The sequence below is a fragment of the Agelaius phoeniceus genome, chromosome 14 (genome assembly GCF_051311805.1).
Source record: "Agelaius phoeniceus isolate bAgePho1 chromosome 14, bAgePho1.hap1, whole genome shotgun sequence".
Taxonomy (NCBI): domain Eukaryota; kingdom Metazoa; phylum Chordata; class Aves; order Passeriformes; family Icteridae; genus Agelaius; species Agelaius phoeniceus.
Genome location: NC_135278.1, coordinates 17,267,944 through 17,289,590, shown reverse-complemented (window position 1 = coordinate 17,289,590; position 21,647 = coordinate 17,267,944). Strand labels below are relative to the sequence as shown.

General features: G+C 39.0%; 1 protein-coding gene and 1 long non-coding RNA gene across 3 annotated transcripts in view; one reads left to right on the top strand and one right to left on the bottom strand.

Moving 5' to 3' along the window:
- The window catches only part of KLHL4 (kelch like family member 4), a 38,438-nt gene that overhangs the window by 16,213 nt on the left and 578 nt on the right, over positions 1–21,647 (bottom strand). The window contains exons 2-5 of one of the 2 annotated variants that reach the window (XM_054641356.2): positions 20,956–21,370; positions 2,841–3,011; positions 1,815–1,951; positions 829–1,025 (exon numbers count right to left, since the gene is read on the bottom strand). In XM_054641356.2, coding sequence (XP_054497331.2) covers positions 829–1,025; positions 1,815–1,951; positions 2,841–3,011; positions 20,956–21,370 — 920 coding nt within the window. Of the gene's footprint in view, positions 1–828; positions 1,026–1,814; positions 1,952–2,840; positions 3,012–20,955; positions 21,620–21,647 lie in introns of both variants that reach the window. The other variant, XM_077185833.1, reaches the window with a different exon arrangement.
- Positions 18,675–21,424, top strand: LOC143695193 (uncharacterized). Its single transcript, XR_013184217.1, has 2 exons — positions 18,675–18,768; positions 20,809–21,424. It is a non-coding gene; the product is annotated as an uncharacterized LOC143695193 (long non-coding RNA).

Below are 21,647 nucleotides of genomic sequence, written 5' to 3'. Positions count from 1 at the left end.
TTCCTGAATTTGGATGAGTACAAAAAGGTTTGGAGCAGCAAGGACAGCACTGTTTTATACAGGCTGAGCAAACCTCTATCTGAAATGCCCCATTTCAAACTTTGAAACGTAGAGGGGGTATAATTGCTGCTAAACAGAGAGTTCATTGCTGTGACAGGGAGGAGCACAGGCAGTGCCCTCATCTGCTCAGGCCTCCTTCAGCAGGTGGACAGGCACAATGCCCTGCTGGAGAGCTCTCAGTATTTTGAAGCCTCTAAACTGGTTCTGACATCCTCCCCTAATATTTCGAGCAGAAAGCTGCCATGGGTCTCCTAACAAGTAGTTCTTTTTATATCTATTTAGCTCTAGCAGTTGCCATTCTTTTTGTGTGTTTTAAGCTGTGATAGCACATCTTGTTGCCCTGAATATTTATCCCTCAATTTGGTTTCATAGCAAGTTGTCTCACTTCTCTGTTTCCCATGCTCTGAATATTCATTTCTTGCTTTGAGCCAGAGGATTGTGCTCCAGTCAGGGACGTGCTTCTTTTTCAGCATTCCAAATCTTCCCAATACATTCTTTATTTTGACTCTTTTTATGAGTGTCTCACCTTAAAATCAGCTTTAGAATTTTCTTTGTGTGGAATCAAAGGCACGATGGCTGTTTGCCCCTAGACATGAGCCACGTTAAGGCCCTATTACATTTTTTGGCAGGAGCAGGTACCCCTCGTCCTGCAAATTTAACTCAACTGAGGCTGCATTTCCACAGGGCCAAACCCTGAAGTGGGGAACAACAGCAGTGAGTGTTTCTGTAAGCAATGGGGACTGCAGAGCTGTTGGCTGTTCACCTTACCATGGTGTACGTGTGGGCCACCTTGAGGAGCTCGGAGCAGCCCTGGGCGTCCCCAAAGGAGCGAATCCCCAGGCAGTTGGAGGGGTGGAGCTGCTTCATGAGGAAATTGCAGCACACCTCAATGACCTGGGAGAGCTGCAGAAGGCATGCAGCAGCCAGCAGACTCTCTATGGTGTCTTCTTTCAACTCGAGGATACCTGGGCAATTTTCATTTAGGGAAGGAAAAAAAAAAAAAAGAAAAAAAAGAAAAGAAAGTTTTAAGTCATTTCCTTTGTATTTTTGTTATTTAAAATCTTGTTGCTCTTTGGCTTTTCTCTGAGATGTCCTGTGGTTCACAAATCTATTTTCCTTTCTTGCTGAAGGATTCTTTAAACAGATATTTTAACTTACATGATTTGGTGGATTTTGAATACAATGATTGGGACATTTTTATTGGAACTTTAACAGCTTTAGATCCAATCAGGCTGGTGAAAAAAAAAAAAACAAAAAAACCAAAAGAAAATTGTGATTAGGAAAAAAACCTTTCCCAAAACAGGGCTCTGAGTAACTTGGTCTTGTGGAGGGAGTCATGGTTGGAGATGGGTGTTTTTTAAACTCCCTTCCAACCTAGAGTATGAAAATTCATATATTAATGAACAAAAAATACGTCTAAATTTCTATAAGCAGAGCTTTAGTATGAAATTCATATGTTAATGAACAAAAATATAAATTAATGTCTATAAGCAGAACTTTAGTATGAAAATTCATATATTAGTGAACAAAAATATGTATAAATATCTATAAACAGAACTTTAGTATGAAAATTAATATATTAATCAACAAAAGTATATATAAGTTTCTATAAACAGAACTTGAGTACGAAAATTCATATATTAATGAACAAAAATGTGTATAAATTTCTATAAACAGAACTTTAGTATGAAAATTCATGCATTAATGACCAGAACCATGTATAAATTTCTGGGAGCAGCTCTGGGGCAGGTTACCTGTGTATGCGTAGCGCACCAGAGCCTTCAGCGCCTCAGGGTCCACTCCCTCCATCTTGATCTCCTCCTGCTTTGCTTCCCTCACATCGTTGGTGAACATGGCAGCAAAGTAATCAGAGACTGCACTGAGAACCAGCCTGCAGGGGAGGCAGGGTTAGCAGAGGTGCCTCAAGGTTTTAGATTTTATATTTTTCACATTCTGTGCTGCTTTAGTGTGTGGGTCTGAGCTTCATATTATGGGATGGTGAGCTCTGTGCACAGAGCAGGGAGACAAAACAATTCCTGCTCCAGCTGGGGACCAAGGACAAGTGATCCAAACCTCAGCCCCCAGAGCACAAACACCGTGGGCTGGAGAGAGAAAAACAAGCAGGATGGGACTTCATAACCTAAAACTATAATTGGACAATTAACTCCAATATGCAAAACTTATAAAAGTGTCAGACCTCGTGACCCATCGTGCATTTTGTGACCATTTTGGTTCATCTTGGGTGCAGCCCTGGCTGGGCTCTTGTACTGCCCAAGGTGGATCCATTGAGGCCTTTAAATAAATCCCTGCTTTATTCTTTAACTCCATCCTAGCCTCTGTTCTAGGGCAGCCTTCACAAGGCATCAGCAGAACAGCAAAGACAGTAAATTACCTCATCATCTCAGTACCAGGCAGAAAATCCAGCTTTATTATGTTATGAACTGTGTGTACAACAGAAACAATTAGCATAGGAGTCAAATCTTGCAGCAGTGAAGTTAAAAGAGTAATTAGTAATCTAATTTTCTCCCAGAGTGCTTATCTGGGCAGATTTTCTTCGCTGATCTTGCTGTGATTTGACAGCAGCAAGAGGAGAGGGTGGACAGTGCCAGCAGTTTGCATTTGAATTTTATTGTGTTCAAAATAACAGACATGAAAAGTTGACCGCATGATTAGCTGGGGTCCTAATTAGAGTAACTCTCCATTCACAACCAACCAGGCCATTCATAAACTGAGGCAGCTTTTTTGGGAGCGTGAGGCAGACAGGAGCCGGGGAGCTGTACCTGTGGGCTGGGATCCGTTGGTCGCCAGCGATGAGGAGCACGTCGCAGAGCTGCTGCTGCTGCAGGTAACTCTCCATCTTGCGGAAGGTTTGCTCCGCGTGGTTCGAGGACTGGAAATACTCATCAGAGCCATTGGTGCCCATCCCCAGAGAGCTGCTGGTGCTGGACAGCCTGCCAGGGACAGAGGCGGGGATGAACACAGAGTTAGGAATCCATTATAAATGCTGACGACGTTGATTTTTATTCAAAAGGCAGCACAGAAATTTTTAAAAGTCCCACAATCCTGGTCTTACCATGGCTTCTTCCCACTTTTTCTCTTTGCTATCTGGAAGTGTTAGCGTTCAAAAACACATAATCACAGAAGCAATTATATGCGGTGCTTTTTATTGAAGAGCTCTGGGAATCGGGGTGATTTCCACCCAAATCTGATTCCGACCATACATTCAAGGTGAACGTGTTTTATACTCCATCGTTATATAACTTTCATGATAATTATCAAACTTATATTGTTCTATTGTATACACAGATTTCAGCTAAACATAGCCCCCTTTAAATTTCCAACATAGTTTCTCACGATTCTTCTTATGGTTATATAATAATTACATTTAACTACTAAACAATCATCACATCTAACAATTATATCATTTATCATACTGCTTACGCAGGTGCAGTGATCTGAGAAAATACAAGGCCTAATATTTTCAAAGACTATTTTTAACATTTTCCAGGGCTCCACTATCAGAAGTTTTTATTCATAAACCTGCACATAAACTGTACTTTATTAAGCTGTAAACAGCTGTACTTTATTACAGCTGTGTGTAGTAAGGGGTGCTTCCCCCTGGTAGTAGGGTGTGTAGTATTTGGCTGCTTCCATCACTTTTGAGTGGATGGCACAGCATTGACATGGCAAATGCAACCTCCTGAGCACTCACAAACAGAATCCTCAAAAAAACCCCTATTTCCCTGTGATACTGACAGCTAAAATACCTCTTGGCATGAAATATTGGATATTACATCTTTAGGTGTTATTTCTGATTTCTTCTTACTTTGTCCATTGAATTACTTGAGTCAATAGTAATGAATCTGAGGACAATTTAATGAGCACCATGTAATTCTAGAGAAATTTCCAAATGAAAAGCTCATGGAACCTGTACATGGCTTTTAGAATCTCAATGCAAATAATGGAGACAAATTAATTTCTCTGCCTTTCACAGAAATGTACAATATAAATAAATATATTCCTCCCGCTCCAGAATTCTGTTAGCTTTCCCGATTATAGACAACCCATATTGTTTTTTCAAAACATCATTCCTTACAGCCATTAAATATGGATTTTGATGTAGATTGAAACACCTTCCTGACACTTCTTAGAAAAATCTTTATTTTTCTATTCATCTTTTTTTAGTAAATAATAATGCATTTGTTGGTATAAATTTATATCATATAGCTTGAAAATGCTGCAATATTTAACACTACTTTATCTAAAGATTGTTTAGAAAAACATTTTCTCAGTTTAATATCATATTTTTTTAGAGTGCATAGCACCTGTTTTTTAAATTTCCAAGCCCAACTGGGAAATAATGACAGCTGTTGACTAAATTTCCTGGTTGTCTTTGATATTGTTAATGCAAATTCATAAATGATTAGGAGAGATAAGGTCTCTTCACAAAATTAGCATATCAAATTTAGCAGAATATTGGATTACATCCACAATTTAACATCTAGTTCAGAAAACAGAGAAATAAAAAAGGGTAAGTCGGGTTGAATTGGTAGTATCAGAAAATAGAGATGTTAGATCATTCATTTTCAAAGATCATACCTCATTATACAGCTCATAGAAGCCAAGGGAAATAATTAAAAACCAAATTATAATGTAATATTGAATTGAGACACAGCAGTTTTCCATCCCCTTTGCAAAACGTTTCTGTCTTTATTACAACTTCAAATCCATTTTAGCTTAGCTTAGTTTAGTTTTAAAGCAAAATGAGAAAACCAAGTTCACCTCTAATATGTTTCCTTTGTCATCTTTGACTTACAAAAATGAATTTGTCTCAGTGTGTTTAATGACTCCACTTTCTTATTTGTTTTCTTTCAATGCTTCATAGGCAATGACAAAGCTGCAAAATTGGATTATATGCTCATTAGTTTTGTATCAGCTACTGGGTGCCAAATTCATACTCTGGAATGTTTCGTTATTTACCTCTTAAGCGTCCTTTAACGTTTTTCAGAAAATTATTTTTTGAAAAAAATATTTTTTTCAGATTCAATAGCTGCACTCTAATTGTTGTATCTCAGTACATTGCACTTAGCCCTGATGTTTGCAGAAAAATCCTCAAATAATACTCAGCCATCCCAATTGTAAATAGATAGTACTGTTGTGTGAAATAAATAATTCCCCATAGCATGGATTTATTTGTGGTTAGAGAATCATTTCCAAGGGAGTGAAAGTCTAATTATTTCATTTAGTCATGGGTATTTTTTTCAGAAGTTTATTGGAGTCACATTTAACTACACTATAAATGCCACTAATATAATTAATTATTTCAAAGGCAAAGGTCTTCAGAGACTGAAAAATACTGGAAGCAAAAACAAGTTCTCAATTAAAATTAATAATATAATTTCTGGTTTGTCTTCAGCAGCTGATTTGAAATGGTAGATATATAATGGAGGGGGAAAAATTAAATTCAAAGATAAATATTTATATATTTTCCTTAGTGTATGACTGTCAGACTCAAATATTGACCTTCAGAGTGTAGAACTGGGTAATGATGAAAGTCAGAGATCAAAATATCCTCAAGGAAGGAGTCAGGAAAAGCCCCTGGAGTCTGATGTGGAATTCTGGCAGAGGATGCTGAGGGTATAGCACAGATAAAGATTTATTTCTATAAAATGGGCACAGGTTTGGGCAAACAAAAGCTGAGTATTCAGGAATAAAAGTTTCCAAAAGGGAGGGAAAATATCAATGGTTTGAATCAGGAACCCAAATTGTTTCATGTTATCTTTGTGCTGGTGTTCACTGGGATGAGGAGCTGTAATTAGCATTCTTAATAATGGCTTAAAATGTGGATTAGCCCGGAGAGATAAATCTGTATTTAAATTATTCTGAACTCACTGAGTTGTATGAATTTCATTTCAGGTAGAAAACTGAGTGAAATCATTCCAGAGTTTTCCTGTAAGGATTTGTGAAGGATACTCAAAATATGGTCCATTTTCAAAGAAACATGGAATTTTGAAACAGAAAATATACATTGAAAACTTGGAGAAATAATCAAAAAGCATTAAGTGTCTGGATGACAAGGAGGACATAAATTCCAGCCAGCGTGGCTGGTCACAATGAATCATGTCAGAAAATTGCATTTTATTCTTTTTTTTCCAAGGTACCAAAGCTTACTGGGAGAAAAACATGAATTGTCAGAAGTCATCTCGCCTTCTGGATGACTTCTGACACTATTTCACATGACATTTTCAAAACTGAGCTGGGATGGCAGGTTCTGAGTGAAATGAATACAAGAGATAGGAATAACTTGTTTAGCCACGCTTGAAATCTGCCGGGGATTCAGTTCCAAAGGTGGACAAGGTGCTGAGAGAATTCCAGGCAAATCCTGCTCCTCACGCTGCTCCATGATTTTATCACAGAAAATCATATGCTAGAAAGAGGGTCTAATTATTAATAATATTTAATTATTATTATGGGTAATTATAGCATATTGTACGTATTTTTTTTTTCTTGCTATTATCATAGCAAGAAAAAATGTTTTCTGGGAACAGAATTTAAATACAGAGAGGGAACAGAATTTAAATACAGAAAGGCATCTTTGCCCTTTTCTCATTAAACTTTGGGGAATTTTTTACTTTTCAAAGAGCTGCTTACACCTCTGTTCCAATAATTATCTGAATGAAACACAAGGGAGGAAATGACAGGTAACAGCAAGATTTTTCTGGATCCTAAGAAAGCTGGGGCTCAGAAATGGTGTGTGGAGGTACAATTTCATCTTTTCTGTAATCAGAATTGATGGCATGAGTTTTGTGATTCATTCCAGGCCTACAATTCTTTAAATTTCTGAATTATGTTAAATTAATTTTCTGTCATAATGGAGAACTCTTCACACTAATCAGCAGAGCACTCTTCATTAATCAGTATATAAAGGATAAATCCAGATTTCCTCATTATTTAATTAGAATGTGATAACACATAAATGCCTTTTATTTGCCATACCGTTTTTAAAATTCAGTGTTTTATTAAACCTCATTCAGTGTGTCTGTGGCCAAAACCAAGAAGAAAACCTGATGACAAGGAAGCTTAGAAGCACAATATTGCATAAAATAGTGATAAAGTTGTATTCATGTATTAATTGATGCTGATAAAATTTTAGCACATCAGTAACTGTCCCAGCCTCTGCCTTGAAATTTCTGCTGCAGTCATCTTCTTCATTTTTTATTCTTTATTGTGGTTTTTAGGGTATGGGTGAAAAGATTTGTCCTAAAAGAGTATGAGAAATTGTTGATGACTGCTCAGGTCATAACATTAACATGAGGTTGTAATAATGATAGAAAATCATGTAGCACATGAAGAAAAAATTAATTAAAATTTATAATTTATTTCAGTTAATGGAGAAACTCCTGACTTCCCAACTAAACTGAAAGCTCTGGCAATTCCTTTAGAGCTTGGAGCTCTTGAAACTGCCTGGTTTTAGCAATTTTTACTGCCAAGGCCAGCAAAAACTGGCCACTTGTCTCAGTCAGTGTTAGTTAAAATAACTTTTCCATTTGGGATTAGAAGTGTAAATGTGCATTTCATTTACTGCCAACCACTTTTAGCTCATTTGAGTTTTGTTCTTCCCCCAGACATGACAACGTACAGACAGATGTCATCGTGATTCAGAGCAGGATGAATTTGGGTGAGGATATTTTGAATCCCCGCCAGAAATAGAAATCAGGGATTCTTTGGGGTAATTCCAGTGGGAAATGGAAGCTGCATCCAAACTGCAGAGCCCTGAGCCCTTTGTGCCTTCTCTCAGCTGTGGCCACTCTGATTTTGAGGTACAAAGATGAGCCAATCCAAACATCTCCTCAGTAAGGTGCTTCCCTCTGGAAATTGTATATTTATTATTTTTACAGAGGAATTGCAAAGTTCTTTTCCAGTCTCTGCAGATTAGTGTGTAAACTCTCTTGATTGTTGATCTACTTTTCCACTGTTGAAAGACCTCATGTGTACAGAAGGGTTTTATGCTCATTGTTTGTTTTCTGCAGATAATTGAGAAATTGAATAATCCCACATAGAAAGGAGTTTCTAATGGTTCTCATCCTGGTACAGAACTAATCTGAACATAAAACTTTGCTATAAACACTTTTAAAATACTTAAAAACCCTTATTTCTGTGGCATAGAAATTGGAGCTGAAGCAATATCCAATCAGCCTGGAGAGAACACTGCCTGCACAGCCTGAGTGTTTTATTTAATAGAAATGTTTCTACATTCAGGGGTGAAGTGAGTGTCTCAGACAAATAATTTCAATTAATGCCAGTTTAAATCACCATTCAAGAGCATTATCCTCCAGGAGAATTAACCCTGTATTCATTTAGATTATATAATAAAGAATAACTGAGTGAAACCTTTCAGGTAAAAGGATAGGAGTATTTTATATATTATCATCTTAAAATTATCCTCTATTCTGATAATGCCAAGTGGTCACTGCAATGCATGAATTCCAAACTCACATTTGTAGTACGTGATTGTGTTGGAAGGAAATTAAAAGTGAAGGAGAAACTCCTTGAGGTTGAGTATTTCCTGCTCAACTTCCTGGGAGCAAGTGATAATCTTTCTAAAGAACAAAAGATGATGTGACCAAAGGCAGGATATAGCATCATGACCAGAATCATGATATAGCATGATTTGGAGCTGTCAGAATGTACAAAATGAAAAATAATGGCTTAAGGCTGGATCTGAGCCCGTGGCATTTTTCTTTAGAGGACACAGAAAACAAAATACAGGCCAATGGCAAGAAGAACTGGTTTTCACTCCAAGCCAAGATATTGGCAGATGAAACTCATTAACTCCATGTTTGTTCCTTCATTAAGCACCTTTCAGAAAGGCTCCTGATGGGGGAGCGTGAGGGGAGGAAGACCCTGATTTATGCTGTCCCTTTTGCCTCTTACTGGGGAAAGTGGAGCAGAGAGGAGCAAAGGGAGATCCAAGCACAAGAACAAAAGAAATGTGAAGTGGTTGTGCCTCCAGTGAGCAGAGCTTTGGAAAGACACAGAGAAACAGTCTCAATAGCAATTATCCCTGCCCCTGCCAATCTGAGCCTTGCAGCTCATCAAGCATGGATCCTGCTGGGAGATTTCTGCGGATATCCTGATTTATTAAACCTCAAACCACTCATACCTTCGTACGTGCTTCTCACCTCTTTCTTGTTTTTCATCAAAGGCAAAGGAAAACTATTCTTGGGCTTCTCATGCCCATTTCTTTTTTTACATTTTTCCTTTCCTGCATTTAGCTGGATCCTAACTAACAAATAACAAGACTTATCACGCTTTCCCCTTCAAGTGAAACACGATCCCCTAAAGGAAGGCACCACTTCAAATTTCATTTTGCTGTCTGAGACACCCCCAGTCACGTAAAAATCTCCAGGCTGGTTCCAAAATATCTCCTGACCTGATTCAGCTGATCTGCTGGATACCTCATTCAAAGCTAAACACTGGGGACAAAAAGTGTGATTTTTAACCTATTTAGCCAGAGTGCCCTGTCATAATTACAGATTTATTAGAAATGAGGGAAAGAGGATGTGTGTAAAAGTCTGGGCAGCCTCACAGGTAGAAATCAGAGATGAGAAGTAGACTGAAGTTTTCTATTCTGTTTGAAGGTTTTGTAAGCCACATAAATTTATCTGTGATCAATCCTCTCCTTCTCTTAATTGTGCAATTACACCCTGAGAGAGTTTCCCTGTGTTAAAGCCAAATATTTCTGTGTTTCCCTGGGTACAGATATGCTGATACCAAAGTACTCTCCAGCCAGTTGTTATCTTCTGAGCTTCTGTGTCAGAAAATATAACTCAAACCTAGGTCTGGAAAGGAATTCAAATAACTTACCATGCTGTATTCATTTCTGGCTCAATTGAGGGCATTTTTTTCAAGTCAGTACAACCAAACCAGCATATTGTGAATGCCCTTCCATGCTTACTGGAGGGAATTTTGAATGTTATAAATTATGTAGACAGCTGTGCTTTAGCTCCTGTTCTTACCTTTGGTCACTGACTTGCACTTTTTAACACCTGAGAAATATTTTAGAATTTATTATTATTTATCATTGCCAGTGTAAGAAATAATATCCACTGAAAATCTCCTGTGCTAGCTCAGAAAAGAAGGGGGTTGAGGCAGCACCTTACAGGAATTCCTTAGTGAGGAAACCTCTACTCATGAGCCCACAGCACCTTTGTAACACAGAGAGAGAATTGTCTTTACAACCTTTAGAACATTAGGGCTGCTTTAATTTGACACTATCAGGTGTATTTACCAGTATTTCTGACAACCTGGCTTAATAAAAGCTGTTCTCTCAATGCCATTAGTGGCTTGGCATTTATCTGGACAGATAATAGTGATAACTTGCTCCAACAAGCCAGGGTTTGTGTCAGCCTCACTCACTGTAATTCAATCAGAATAAAAACATGAAATCTAAATAAATGTAGCACATTAAATCAAAAGAAAAACAAAGAAAGGCTAAAAGTATGTAACTGATATGAACTGTGAAAAATATTGCTTTTATTATTATTATTATTATTATGACAGATTTTTTTCCTGGAGTGCCAGCAGTAATCACTAGGCTGGAGAGAGGCAAATTTACATTGTAATGTGGTTATACAAATAATAACACAGCAATTTTATTGCATTTAGTCATAAAATATTGTCCTTCCAGTCCTGAATTTGTTACTTTTTAAACTGTGTTAAAGTCAGGTTTGGATTCACTTGAAGTGAAAAAGTATAAGGAAACTTTAAACAGCTGAGGAGTAATTGGGCTCCATGTGAAAGAGGAAGGGAGTGGCACATTTGAGTTCTCCTGCTTTGGGGCATCCTATGGGAGCTTCCTCCCATGCAACTTCATTGGCATTTTGTGCCACCAAGCCACTCTTCATCTCTTTTTTAGCAGAAAATCGGGGATCCTTTAGGTGAATAAAACAAATTAAGGCAAAAAAAAAAAAAAATTAATCCTGACTTACAGCCTTGTCCTTTCTGCGCTGATCTCAGCAGCTCACTGTGTTCTGGTTGAGCAGCCTGGCTCCTGCAGGATCACCAGGCTGGAACTGCCCAGGAAGTTGTTTTGCTCTGCTCCTAAATCCCCTGTGACAGCACCAGGGACTGCACTGGCTGCACTGCTGGGGAATTTACTGGGTCAGGCCTCTCAGGAAGGTCTAAAGTGCATCCTCAGCCACTGCACCAGCACACAGACATGGCTGTAAGGAAGGGCACGGGAGGGAGTTTCTGCCTTTAGGGGTAGTTTGCCAAATAGTGAATGATGAGCTGGAGAGAATCCTTTTGTGAGACAGAAATGAGAGTCATGACCTAGAGCCAGCATTTTCACCTTTAAATGATCACTATACACATGACAGAGCACCCCAGTTTTTGTTCAGATATATATTTATTGTCTGTTCAAAATATTTATATAGATAGATAGATAGATAGATAGATAGATGTACAGATATAGATATATAAAATGTATTTATCTCCCTGCTCAAAAGGGTGACCAGAAAGAGCCAGCCTGTCCTTTGCCTTTTCCCTGAGTGCATGACAAAGGCAGAGCTCCTGCTCTACAAAGATGAATGTCTGAAACATGAACCCCAATGGATCCAAACTGAAGGAAATGTTTGAGCAAATATTCTCAGTCTGGAGTCAGACCTTTTGCTCTGTTGGTCGTGGCAGAAAGGGGAAGAAGGAGCTGCCCCCAAGGATGTGGAACATGGCTAAGGTAAAATTGCTGAGGTATTTTTGCCTGCATGTGTGTGTGTGTGTGTGTGCATCTCTGTTTCCTCCCATTCTGCAAGGCTCTGAAATGGTCTGACATGGAGACTGAGCTTTCCTGAGCATCTGTGCTAAATGAACACTGCAAAAGAGGTTTCCCTAGCAACTCAAACCATATGTAATAGCTTAAAATAGCTTTTCTCCAACTCCTAGGATTTCTTAGTGGTTTGCTCACAATTTCCATTTAAATCAAGGTATATTTGCCCCATTCAAAAAGGTTCTTCATTTTCCCAACTTCTATTAAAATGAACAGGGTTTGAAAATGTTCATTTCTTGTCAGAATGTCTCCTTTCCTCTTAACTTGTAACTTATCAGGTAAACTGAAGCATGGCAAAGGGTGGCAGTGGCTGTCCCCTTTCTCAAATGTGTTGCCTTTGTTTGCTGTTCAAAACATTTTATTGGAAGGATATTGGTCTCTAATATTACTATAATGGGAAGTCCCAGCAGACTTTGATTTCTGTGATGTCAGTATAATGAGAAGGTAAATTGTGCAACTCTGAATATAATGGGTCTATCATAGTGTACATGAATTCCACTTTGCAAAGCTTTGTGCAGGCAGGTCTGGATGTTTGAAAAGCCTGCTCAGTTCCTGTTGTGTCCCCAGGAAAATTCTCTTTTACATGAGGGAACTGTGATACCAAGAGCCTGAGTACTTGCTCTGAGGTAATAAAAGGAGCAGGCAACAAATCTGAGGCATAACCCATATCTTGATTTTCAGATCCTGGTCATGAAGCTAAAAATTTAGGCTGAGAGCACTTGAATTTGATTAAATCAAATTGATTAAACCTGGATATTAACATCCAGGTAAGACATCTAGATTTGTGTCCCAAGGTTTTCAAACTATGTACAACAAAACTGAAGGAAGGACCAGGTATCAGCCATTGCTTTCTTTTCCACTAAAAATGTTTCTTTGGCCTAAATGGCTTTTAGTGGAGAATGTGATGAATTTTTATCCTGTAAAACAGCATGAGAATACAGTGCCTATTTCCTGATAAAACACTGAAACTGCATCCATTTAGATGCTCTAGCACATACTTAAACCTGAACTGAAGGCAGGATGTTCCTTTAAATACTTTTAGTTCTCCTCTTGCTCCCTGGGAGCAGCAGACAGGTTTTAGTGAAATGTCCTAATTTGTCCCATAGGATGAAAGAATTGCTACAATGAAATCAAGATGTTTTAAGGTAAGAATTCTTGGATGGGCAGAATTTTAGTGAAGAGCCAGGCTCTCTGGTCTTGTTCTAGCTACTTCAATTTGTTTTGAATTGAGGTTTTACTGTTGAGCATTTGCTTGGAAAAGGAGGGAAGGAGGTGGTCTGGGAGCAGATTTGCTGCCACAGCAGGGTGGGAATTTCCAGTGCTGGTGTTTGTGTTTGATGGAGTCACTGAGGGGGAATCTGATGTCACAGAGGTTAAATTTGGTTATGACTTTGTTTTCGAGATTATTTTCTTCATGTTTATATCCTATACTTCAGCTCTTTCTGTGAATCCCAACAGTTCTTCAACTTCATTTTTAATTCTTTTACCCTGCACACCAACAGGTCCACAACAAGTGAGCTGCAGTCTTATTTAATTGCCTGATATAATCTTTCTCTAAATACATTGGGGAATTGTTTTATTCTAGCAGAAGGAAAGGAGCTAAACCAAACTGGACTAGTTTAGTTGGGCAAATTTAGCTGCTTGATTATAGCAAATAAATCCCTTTATTTTTTAAATGTGTAGGATTTTAGTATTTTCCTCAGTGCAATATTCCAAAGTAAACAATTCAGCCACAAACCAAGGGTGAAAATAAATAGTTTCTTTCTGTTAGGATCCTGTCTGGCTATAACTTTGAAACCAAGCAAAACCTTCTCCCCCTTTTCCCAGAATGTTTCACCAACCATCTCATTTCTTGTTGATCTTTCACTTGCATAATCTCAGTGGGTCTCTAAAAACTGCTCTGCATTGGGCACATGTGTTTAATCATCTCCTTAACTTTTTCTGGAGACATTAAGAAGTGATTTTAAGAACAGTAATAACTCTTTAAAAAGTCATTTAACAGCTGTCTCTGCTAAGAGCAAGCTCTATGGAGTGAAAATGAGAAGATAATTGAATCATAAAAAAATTGTTTTGAAATGACTGGAATTGTCCTAGATTGTTAAATTACTATTAAATGGCATTTTTTTTCCCTTGCCTGTAATAATTCATCTTTGAAAGCTAGGCTTGTTAAATGTAGGCCTGTAAAATAGTGTGTGTTTTCTAGTAAGTCAGATAATTTCTCATTATTCTTCTTGGTGGGTAGACAGGGTTAGACTTGATGACATCCAGAGCTCCTTTTCAGCTTAAATTCTCCTATGAGTCTATTTATCTAGCTATGAAAAAAAATATATTTTGAATAAATATCCAGTCCTTCCACAGGGTGAATATAAAATTAAATTCAAAACACAATTCTTCTCATTCCTTTCATCTTTAATAGCTGTTTCAAGCCACTTCAATACCCCATTTTTTTGCTTTCAAGTTCTTCAGAAGATGTCATAATAGAAGGTGAGAGTAGGGATAGATCCCAGGGATGCCTTTGAGACATTGTGATTCTAATTTCTGTACCAAGAGCTCTTGTATGAGGACACAGCATTTATTTAGTCAGAATTAATTCATTGGTCACTGTTCAGTGCATTTGCTCTCGGCCTCAAAAGGCCTGTTCCCCTTTGTGAATTATCAACTGCTGGGAAAAAGGAAAAAAAAAGGTGATTTTCCTCTTAAAACTTAATCCTGCACCAGATACCACTTCCTGTAACTTTATAGATTTTCCACACTTAGCAAACATTAGATATCAAGTTTTCTTGGTTACCCCCAGCTACCCTACTTCAACCAGTTGTGAGTGAATTTCCATAAAATAATGTCACTTCTGACCCCTCTCAAATCAGCTACAAACATCTTAAACAATCCAGTTTCAACTCATATTTTGACCTTTAGCTAAGGATCTATTTAGAAGAAAATTGGTTTTTGCTTGTCCTTGAGGTAACAAGGGAGCATTTTCTTTGTCCATTGCAGGCTTGCAAAAAATCATCTTTTTAAAACATGCTGCTGGAATTGATATTAAAGTGTTATAAATGCTATGGAAACTGAAAAATTCTCCAAAAGACACAAACATAATTTCTTTTCCTTGTTGCTACTTCTTGCCAAATTATACAGTGTAAAATTCATATAATTATTATTTCTAAGCACTTAGAAACATAACTTAAGTCAACAAGAATTTGCCAAGAATAACACGTCAAAGTAAACTGAAGTGCCTCATTAACAGCTTTTACTAGAAATTATGGGGAACAGGGAATAAATCGTTGTCATGCATACCTTGAACATAAGAGTGTTATTTTTCAGTGTGTTCTATCAGACAGTGCAAAGTTCAGCCTCCAGGACTGTCTGGAGTCACCCATTTTGGAACAAGGGTGAAACTGGTTTGAAATCAGGCTATTAAATTATCAATGGCATTAAATTATCACTGACAAATAGGAAGGTAAATCAAACTGGGCTCCTGAGGAACTTAGCACTGAAGTTCCTCTCTATCTTCTCATAAATTTTCCACATTAATTGAAAAAATGAAGAGAAATCTTTGATATTATATATTACAATTGGAGCTCAAGCTGAGAAGAGCTGCATTATGGTGGGGTATTGGATCAGAACTGAATATTAAATCACTAAATCAGGGTTCCAAAATCAGAACTGAATACCAGCTCGGCCAGTTGGAGACATTCTCTGATAAACACAAGATGGAATTTATTTGTGCAAAGTGCTGCCTTTGGGAACAAATAACTGCAAAAATGTACAGATGGTTTGGGAACAGGTCTCTGGTACAGAGGCAGGAGCTCCACATGAGTCACAAGGCAGGCATGAGCAACAGCACCACATTGTTGATGAGAGAAAAACAACTTCTGAGGCCATTCAAACAGATTTCAGTCAGGATGGCACAGAAGGAATCCAGCTATCCCCTAGAACTGCCAGATCCAGCAGGAGCACATCCAGCTCTGCCCACTGAGCTGTGAGCCCAGACAGACCTGCTGGACACAGGCAGTGAAATATCAGAGCTGCAGGGGAGGGATTCTGGGACCAGACTGCACAAACTGCAGCCCTTCACACTTGCAGAAATTTCCAAACATAAGCAAAGGGTGTCAAGAAGGAAAGTGTGGCAATAAGAAGAATAAGTAGAACAATATATATATAATGCAATGTGTGTGTATATATATATATATATATATCTACACTGATGAGGAAAGTCCAAGGCATTAAAGAGCTTAAACTGTACTGTAGACAAGCAAGGAAGTACCTGGTCCAGCTTTCTGACTTGAAATGCTGTCTGACTACATGTTCAGCATTCTTTATCATGCTTCTAAAATACTTATTTGTTAAACTTGAGATTTTTTGAAAGTTTTTTTCAAAATGCTGGAGGTTCAGTAAAAATAAAATTTGAGGAGTTCTGTTTTAAAAAATAAGGACTGCCATGATGTAAGATTTGGAATCATCCTTTCTAAATTTTACCTTGGGCATCAGAGATTGCTCATGGAACTGAATTCTTATCACAACAGGGAAGCAGTGTGGGTGTGTTGCCTCCTTTATCACCCTCTCTGCCCAGGGCATACCTCAGTCCCCCCTTTCACTGCTGCCTTGGGATGCATTATCAGTCACTCCTGTGCTCCACTGTTTATTTGGGTACCCAGGACTTCACTCACAGTCCCAAAAGCCCTCTCAGTCTGGTTTGACCAGTGGTTTCACAGGATAACTCATATCTTCCATTTTCACCAGGAAAAGCATCACCTGTTTTTCTTTATTTCACTCTGGAGTGGGAGCCAAGGCTGTCATCTGCTCCTGGAGGTAAAAGCAGAACTCAAGGGAAAGCCCTCAGATAGGGGACAACATCTGAAATAGTCATGTACACGTGTGTGTGTTTATGTGTGTGTTAGAGACAGTGAAGAAAACAATCTGATGGTTATTTCCATATGTCTACCAGAACTAAAAAATGTGAATTTTCAAGTCCTGAGACGAAGTATCAAAATAGCTGTATATCAAAAATAGCCACCACAGAAAAGGATTGCCTTTGGGAGGAGGCACCTCCCAAGTATCTGTTTGCATGTGCATCAGTAATGACTGTTTGGATTACAACATCAAAAGATACTATTAGAATTAATTAGCAATATATTTTGTCTCATGTGGGAAATCAGAAAACATTTGTCCTAGAATTTGTCCCAAGCTAGAGTTTGTCAGCAATTTTTCAGCCACATAGTTCAAAAAAAAGATGCAGAAGAGAAAAATGGTGAATGGATGCTACATTTACTATTGAAATCCAAGTGCCTTTGGGCAACTAGGAAATACTTAAGCAGCACACAAGGTCTGCAATAGCACACTTGTGGAATCACAAACCTGGCAGGCATGCAGGAAGGGATGTGGTAATGTGGCATGGTGTTAATAAATGCTGGGCACAGTGCTCCCATGGGGAAGTCAATATCTGTAAGCCTAGACATTATTAAGAGAAGTAGTTGAAGTAATTCAATATAAAATTTATTCTTTTTTGGAGGTTTCAGTGCTTTGTCAGTCTGTGTGTGCACACGTGTGTCCATGGGGAGCACACAGAGTTTCTGTTGACTGTCAAAATCTAACAATCAAATCCTCCCAGTGCGTGCTGCTGCCTCTGCATCACTGCCACGCCACTTTCTTGGAAGGAATGGAAATTCTTCCTGTTTCCCCTGGCAGAGGAGCCTGAGCCTCACAAGGTTCCAGCAGGATAGGTCAGGGATGTCAGATAGACCAGAACAGCTCTGCTCCCCCAGCCCTGCCTGCTGAGCCACCCACGGGTGATTCCCCATGGGTTCTCACTCACTTCAGCTCCTCTTTAAGCCAAGCCTGAAATCTCTGCAGGTGTTTTCCCTTCCTTGGCATGGCCATAATCCACAGGTTTAGCTTGCTGATCATCCCAGTAATATCAGAAAATGCTGTGCTGGGAAATGCATTCTGCAAATAAAATAACTTGGTGGCTCTGCAGACTTTAGCTGGTTTCTCTCTTTTCACTCAGGGCAGAGGTCCCAGTCCTCATTCAAGGAGCAGATTGGTGAGAATCAGATGAGGTCAGTAAATTAAGGATGTCTGCTGTTTATCTTTTTGCCAAACTACAGATGGAACTTCCACAGGGATCTCAGAGCAGGTCAAGGCCCCTCATTTCAGATGCTCCTGTTTGAGCAGGTTCCCTGAGCAGCACTGGGCCAGGCAGTCCCAGGGTGCTGAGAAACTTTCCTTACCCTTGTGCCAATAAACCCTTTGTGGCCCAAAATTTATTGGCCAACCACACTTTAACTGGTTATGATTAGGACAAAACTAATGAGGTTTAATCACTGGAGCCTCATTTACTTTGTCACTTATCATGGGATATAATTCAGGAGCAAGCCCGTGGACCAGAAGGGTTTTTTTAAGTCTTGCACTATTTAATCTGGGGACAGGAATGCCAAAATGGGTTGAAGAAAGCAGATATAAGTGTATTAATGATCATGTATGGAACTGTTGTTTGGCACTTTCTTATTTAACTTTCCTCCTCAATAACCAACCCTTATTTCATCAAACCCCAGGGCACTCTCTGTCCAGCACTGACAGCATTCAGTCCTGAGGTTTGAGAGCAAGAAAGCTCACGCTTTTCTGAAGAAATTCAGAATATTGTTTTTGCATTTCCAAAGTTTTCCATGGGAAGCATTAAACTCTTAGTAGAAACTGCTTTTATATTCTGCTAAGTGTTGAGGTCTTGGCCAGATTCTCTCTCCTCTCCTGCTATTTTGGATGCCCATGTGATACTCAGCAAAGTCCTGCTTTAGATCCACCTAAAAATGTGACTTTTCCTGGCAGAGGAAAATCCACTGGTTGAGAGAGAGCTGCTTTGAAGGTACAGAGCTTTTGTGGTCTAAAAGGTAAATTTGTCTTTGGTGTCCTCAGGTGTGGGTGTGCAATTTGATCAATTAACCTTTGAAATACCTGCACAGCTCCTGCTGTGGTGGCCCTGGCAGTGTGTGGGCTCAGGGGATCCTGCAAAATCCTGATTTTTGTGTGTTAATCACCAGCAGAGCCCATTAATTACCATTGATTGGGACTCTCTGGAGCTTCTAAAGGAAAAGGGGACCTGGAATGAGGTAAAGGCATGATTTCAAGGATGAGACAAGGAAGAGATGGAAATATATTCAGATATTGATATCTACATCCTAGATTTAGATAGATGTAGGTATAAGGTTGCTTCTCCTTATTTCTTATCAGTATCTCATTTCTACCCAGCCAATTAATGTATTAATTAATGTGTGGCCTGTGCTGGATGCTGGAGGGGAAGGGAACAGAGCTTTACTTAATGATTTCTGTTGATACATATTTAAGAAATTTGAGCTACACTGTCCTTAATGGTCAGTTTTATTTTCTTGAAATAAATTTTAGTTATAGAGAAACTCACTTTATAAAGACTTGATTACCAATTCAGCTTTTGAAGATGTATGTTAAAATAGATTTTAATCTACTGCATGCAGTGATGGCTTTTACTAAAATCCTAAAGAAACCCACTTATTTGACTATAACAATTCATGATAGATGCAGTTCCAGAACTATCCTAAAAGCTGCAACTTTAAACAGCTCAAGAGCAGAACTTAAATTGGAATGGATATGAAGGTACAAAACTTCAGGAGGTCTTAGCAGAAACTTCATCTATAGCTGGAGAAAATGTCACATCTTATTTTAGAAGGCAGTGGTTTATTACCTCCCAAATTGAACTGATTAGGGTTTGGGGTTTTTTTACCTCCTTCTTCACATGGTGTAGAATCTTATTTGGATGAACAAGTGTTCCTTACATTCTTCAAATTAAATCAATTTTCTTTCAAAGGCATGTCTCAAATCACCTCTTCTTTTTTTTTTTTTTTTTTCCAGGAAATTTGTACTATCATTTGAAATGTTGTACTAAGGGTCTGCTGCTTCCCCATTCCAAACCAGCACCCTTGGAAACACAGAACTCCCACAGCCCTTCCTCAGGGCTTTTATTCTGTCATGATTTTATCTGGTACCTATGGACTACTGGGACTGGTTTCCAAGTGACATTTTGGAATGCAGTTTTTGCTGCTCCATCTGCAGATGTTCCCCACAGCAGATGCACAACTTGAAAAATAATAACTGCTAAAAATATGCAAGCTGTCAGCTTGGTTTTTACTGAGAGAACTGTAACTTCAAGTGAGATAAATTTGTATCTAAATGCAATGTAATACATTTAAATTATGTCCAAAGACTGATAGCAATCTCATCAAACAGTGCAAATAATCATATCCTAAATGTTTGATTTGAGTCCAAGGTGGGGAAAGGTGGGTAAAAAATGTTGCTGGATAAGCTAAAAATACTGACATGAGTTTTGAAAAAGAAAACATAAAAAAAAAAAACTTAATTAAATAAGTGGTATTGGCATTGTATTCTTTGTTATTCACAACTAAAAAATAGCTCTTCCTTTGTGCTTACATCTTAAGGTCTCATAGCTGTAATGTTTTTTTACCTGACCTTGCAGAAAAGATTTGTCTTAGCTGTGAAAGTACTGGGATTTCAAACAAACCTTCAAAAAAGCAAAGAATGATGCTTCCTTTCCACTTAGTTCAAGGTTAATTTTACTTGCCAGGAAGACAGTAAAAGAAAATCAGTGAGAAATCTGAGAGATCAACGGCAACCACAGAGCCCATGCCCCTCCAGCAGCTCCCATTTGTCAAAGTTGCACCCATTGATAAAGTCAGAACGAGGACAGGATGTCAGGAGGCTCCTTTTTCATTGCACTCACACATAACAAATCAAGAGAAGAAATTGGTATGCTGTGAATGTTGATAGAGCAAATTTGACAAACTGGCAGATTGTATGCATATGGAAGAGTTATGGAATGATGTACCTTAAGCAAAGATCACAATTTCATGACAATGTTTCTGTTCCTTTTTCTGATGCAGAAGTGCTCCTTCTCCTCTGAGTGTGGGTGTGCACAGACACAAACTGATATTAATGCAGTAAGGAACTCTGGCTGAAAACAAAGACACTTTTAGGGAATAACTCGGGAACAAGCCTGCCTTTCCAAGTGCACACTTTAAAACTCCTACCTCTCCGCGGATTCATCTGCATTTTGTTCTGTGATCATCTGCAGCTCCTGGGTGGTTTTACTTGGATCCTCTTTGCCGGAGTTTTCCTGGGCGCTGCTTTTGGGGCTGTCCTCGCTGGAGCGCAGCTGCTCGATGAGGCTCTGCTGGTGCCAGCTGTGGATGGAGCGGTGGTGCCCCGGCGTCGGGCCCGGCACGGGGGCCAGGATGTTGTGGTGCACGGGGCTGCTGTTCTTCTTCAGCCCATTTCTGTCCCGAGAGTGGCTCTTCAGCCTGTTCTGCACCGGGGTGCCCCTGTGCTCGTACCCTTCCTGCTGGTGGCAGCCCCCGGAGCCGGCGGAGCCCTGCGAGGGGTGGCTGAACCACCGCCAGCGGAGCCTCAGGATCTGCTTCACATCAAACTCCTTCTTCCCAGAGACTGACATGGTTTTGTTCCAGAGAGGGGAAAAAAAAAAAAAAAAAAAAGACAAAAGCCTATTCTTTCAGGAAGGAAATGGATTCTTTGTTATCTCTTCTGTTTCAACTCCTCTTCTTAAGGAAAGGCAAGAGCAGAACAAACACCGGCAGCTCTGCGCCTCTCTCTGCTGCTGAATGCACCGCGGGCGATGCTGAGCTGCTGTTAGCTGTATAGGTGGGAATCCATACTGACAGGATGATGAGGTCAGACCTTAAACAAGTAAATCAGCTTAGCACAG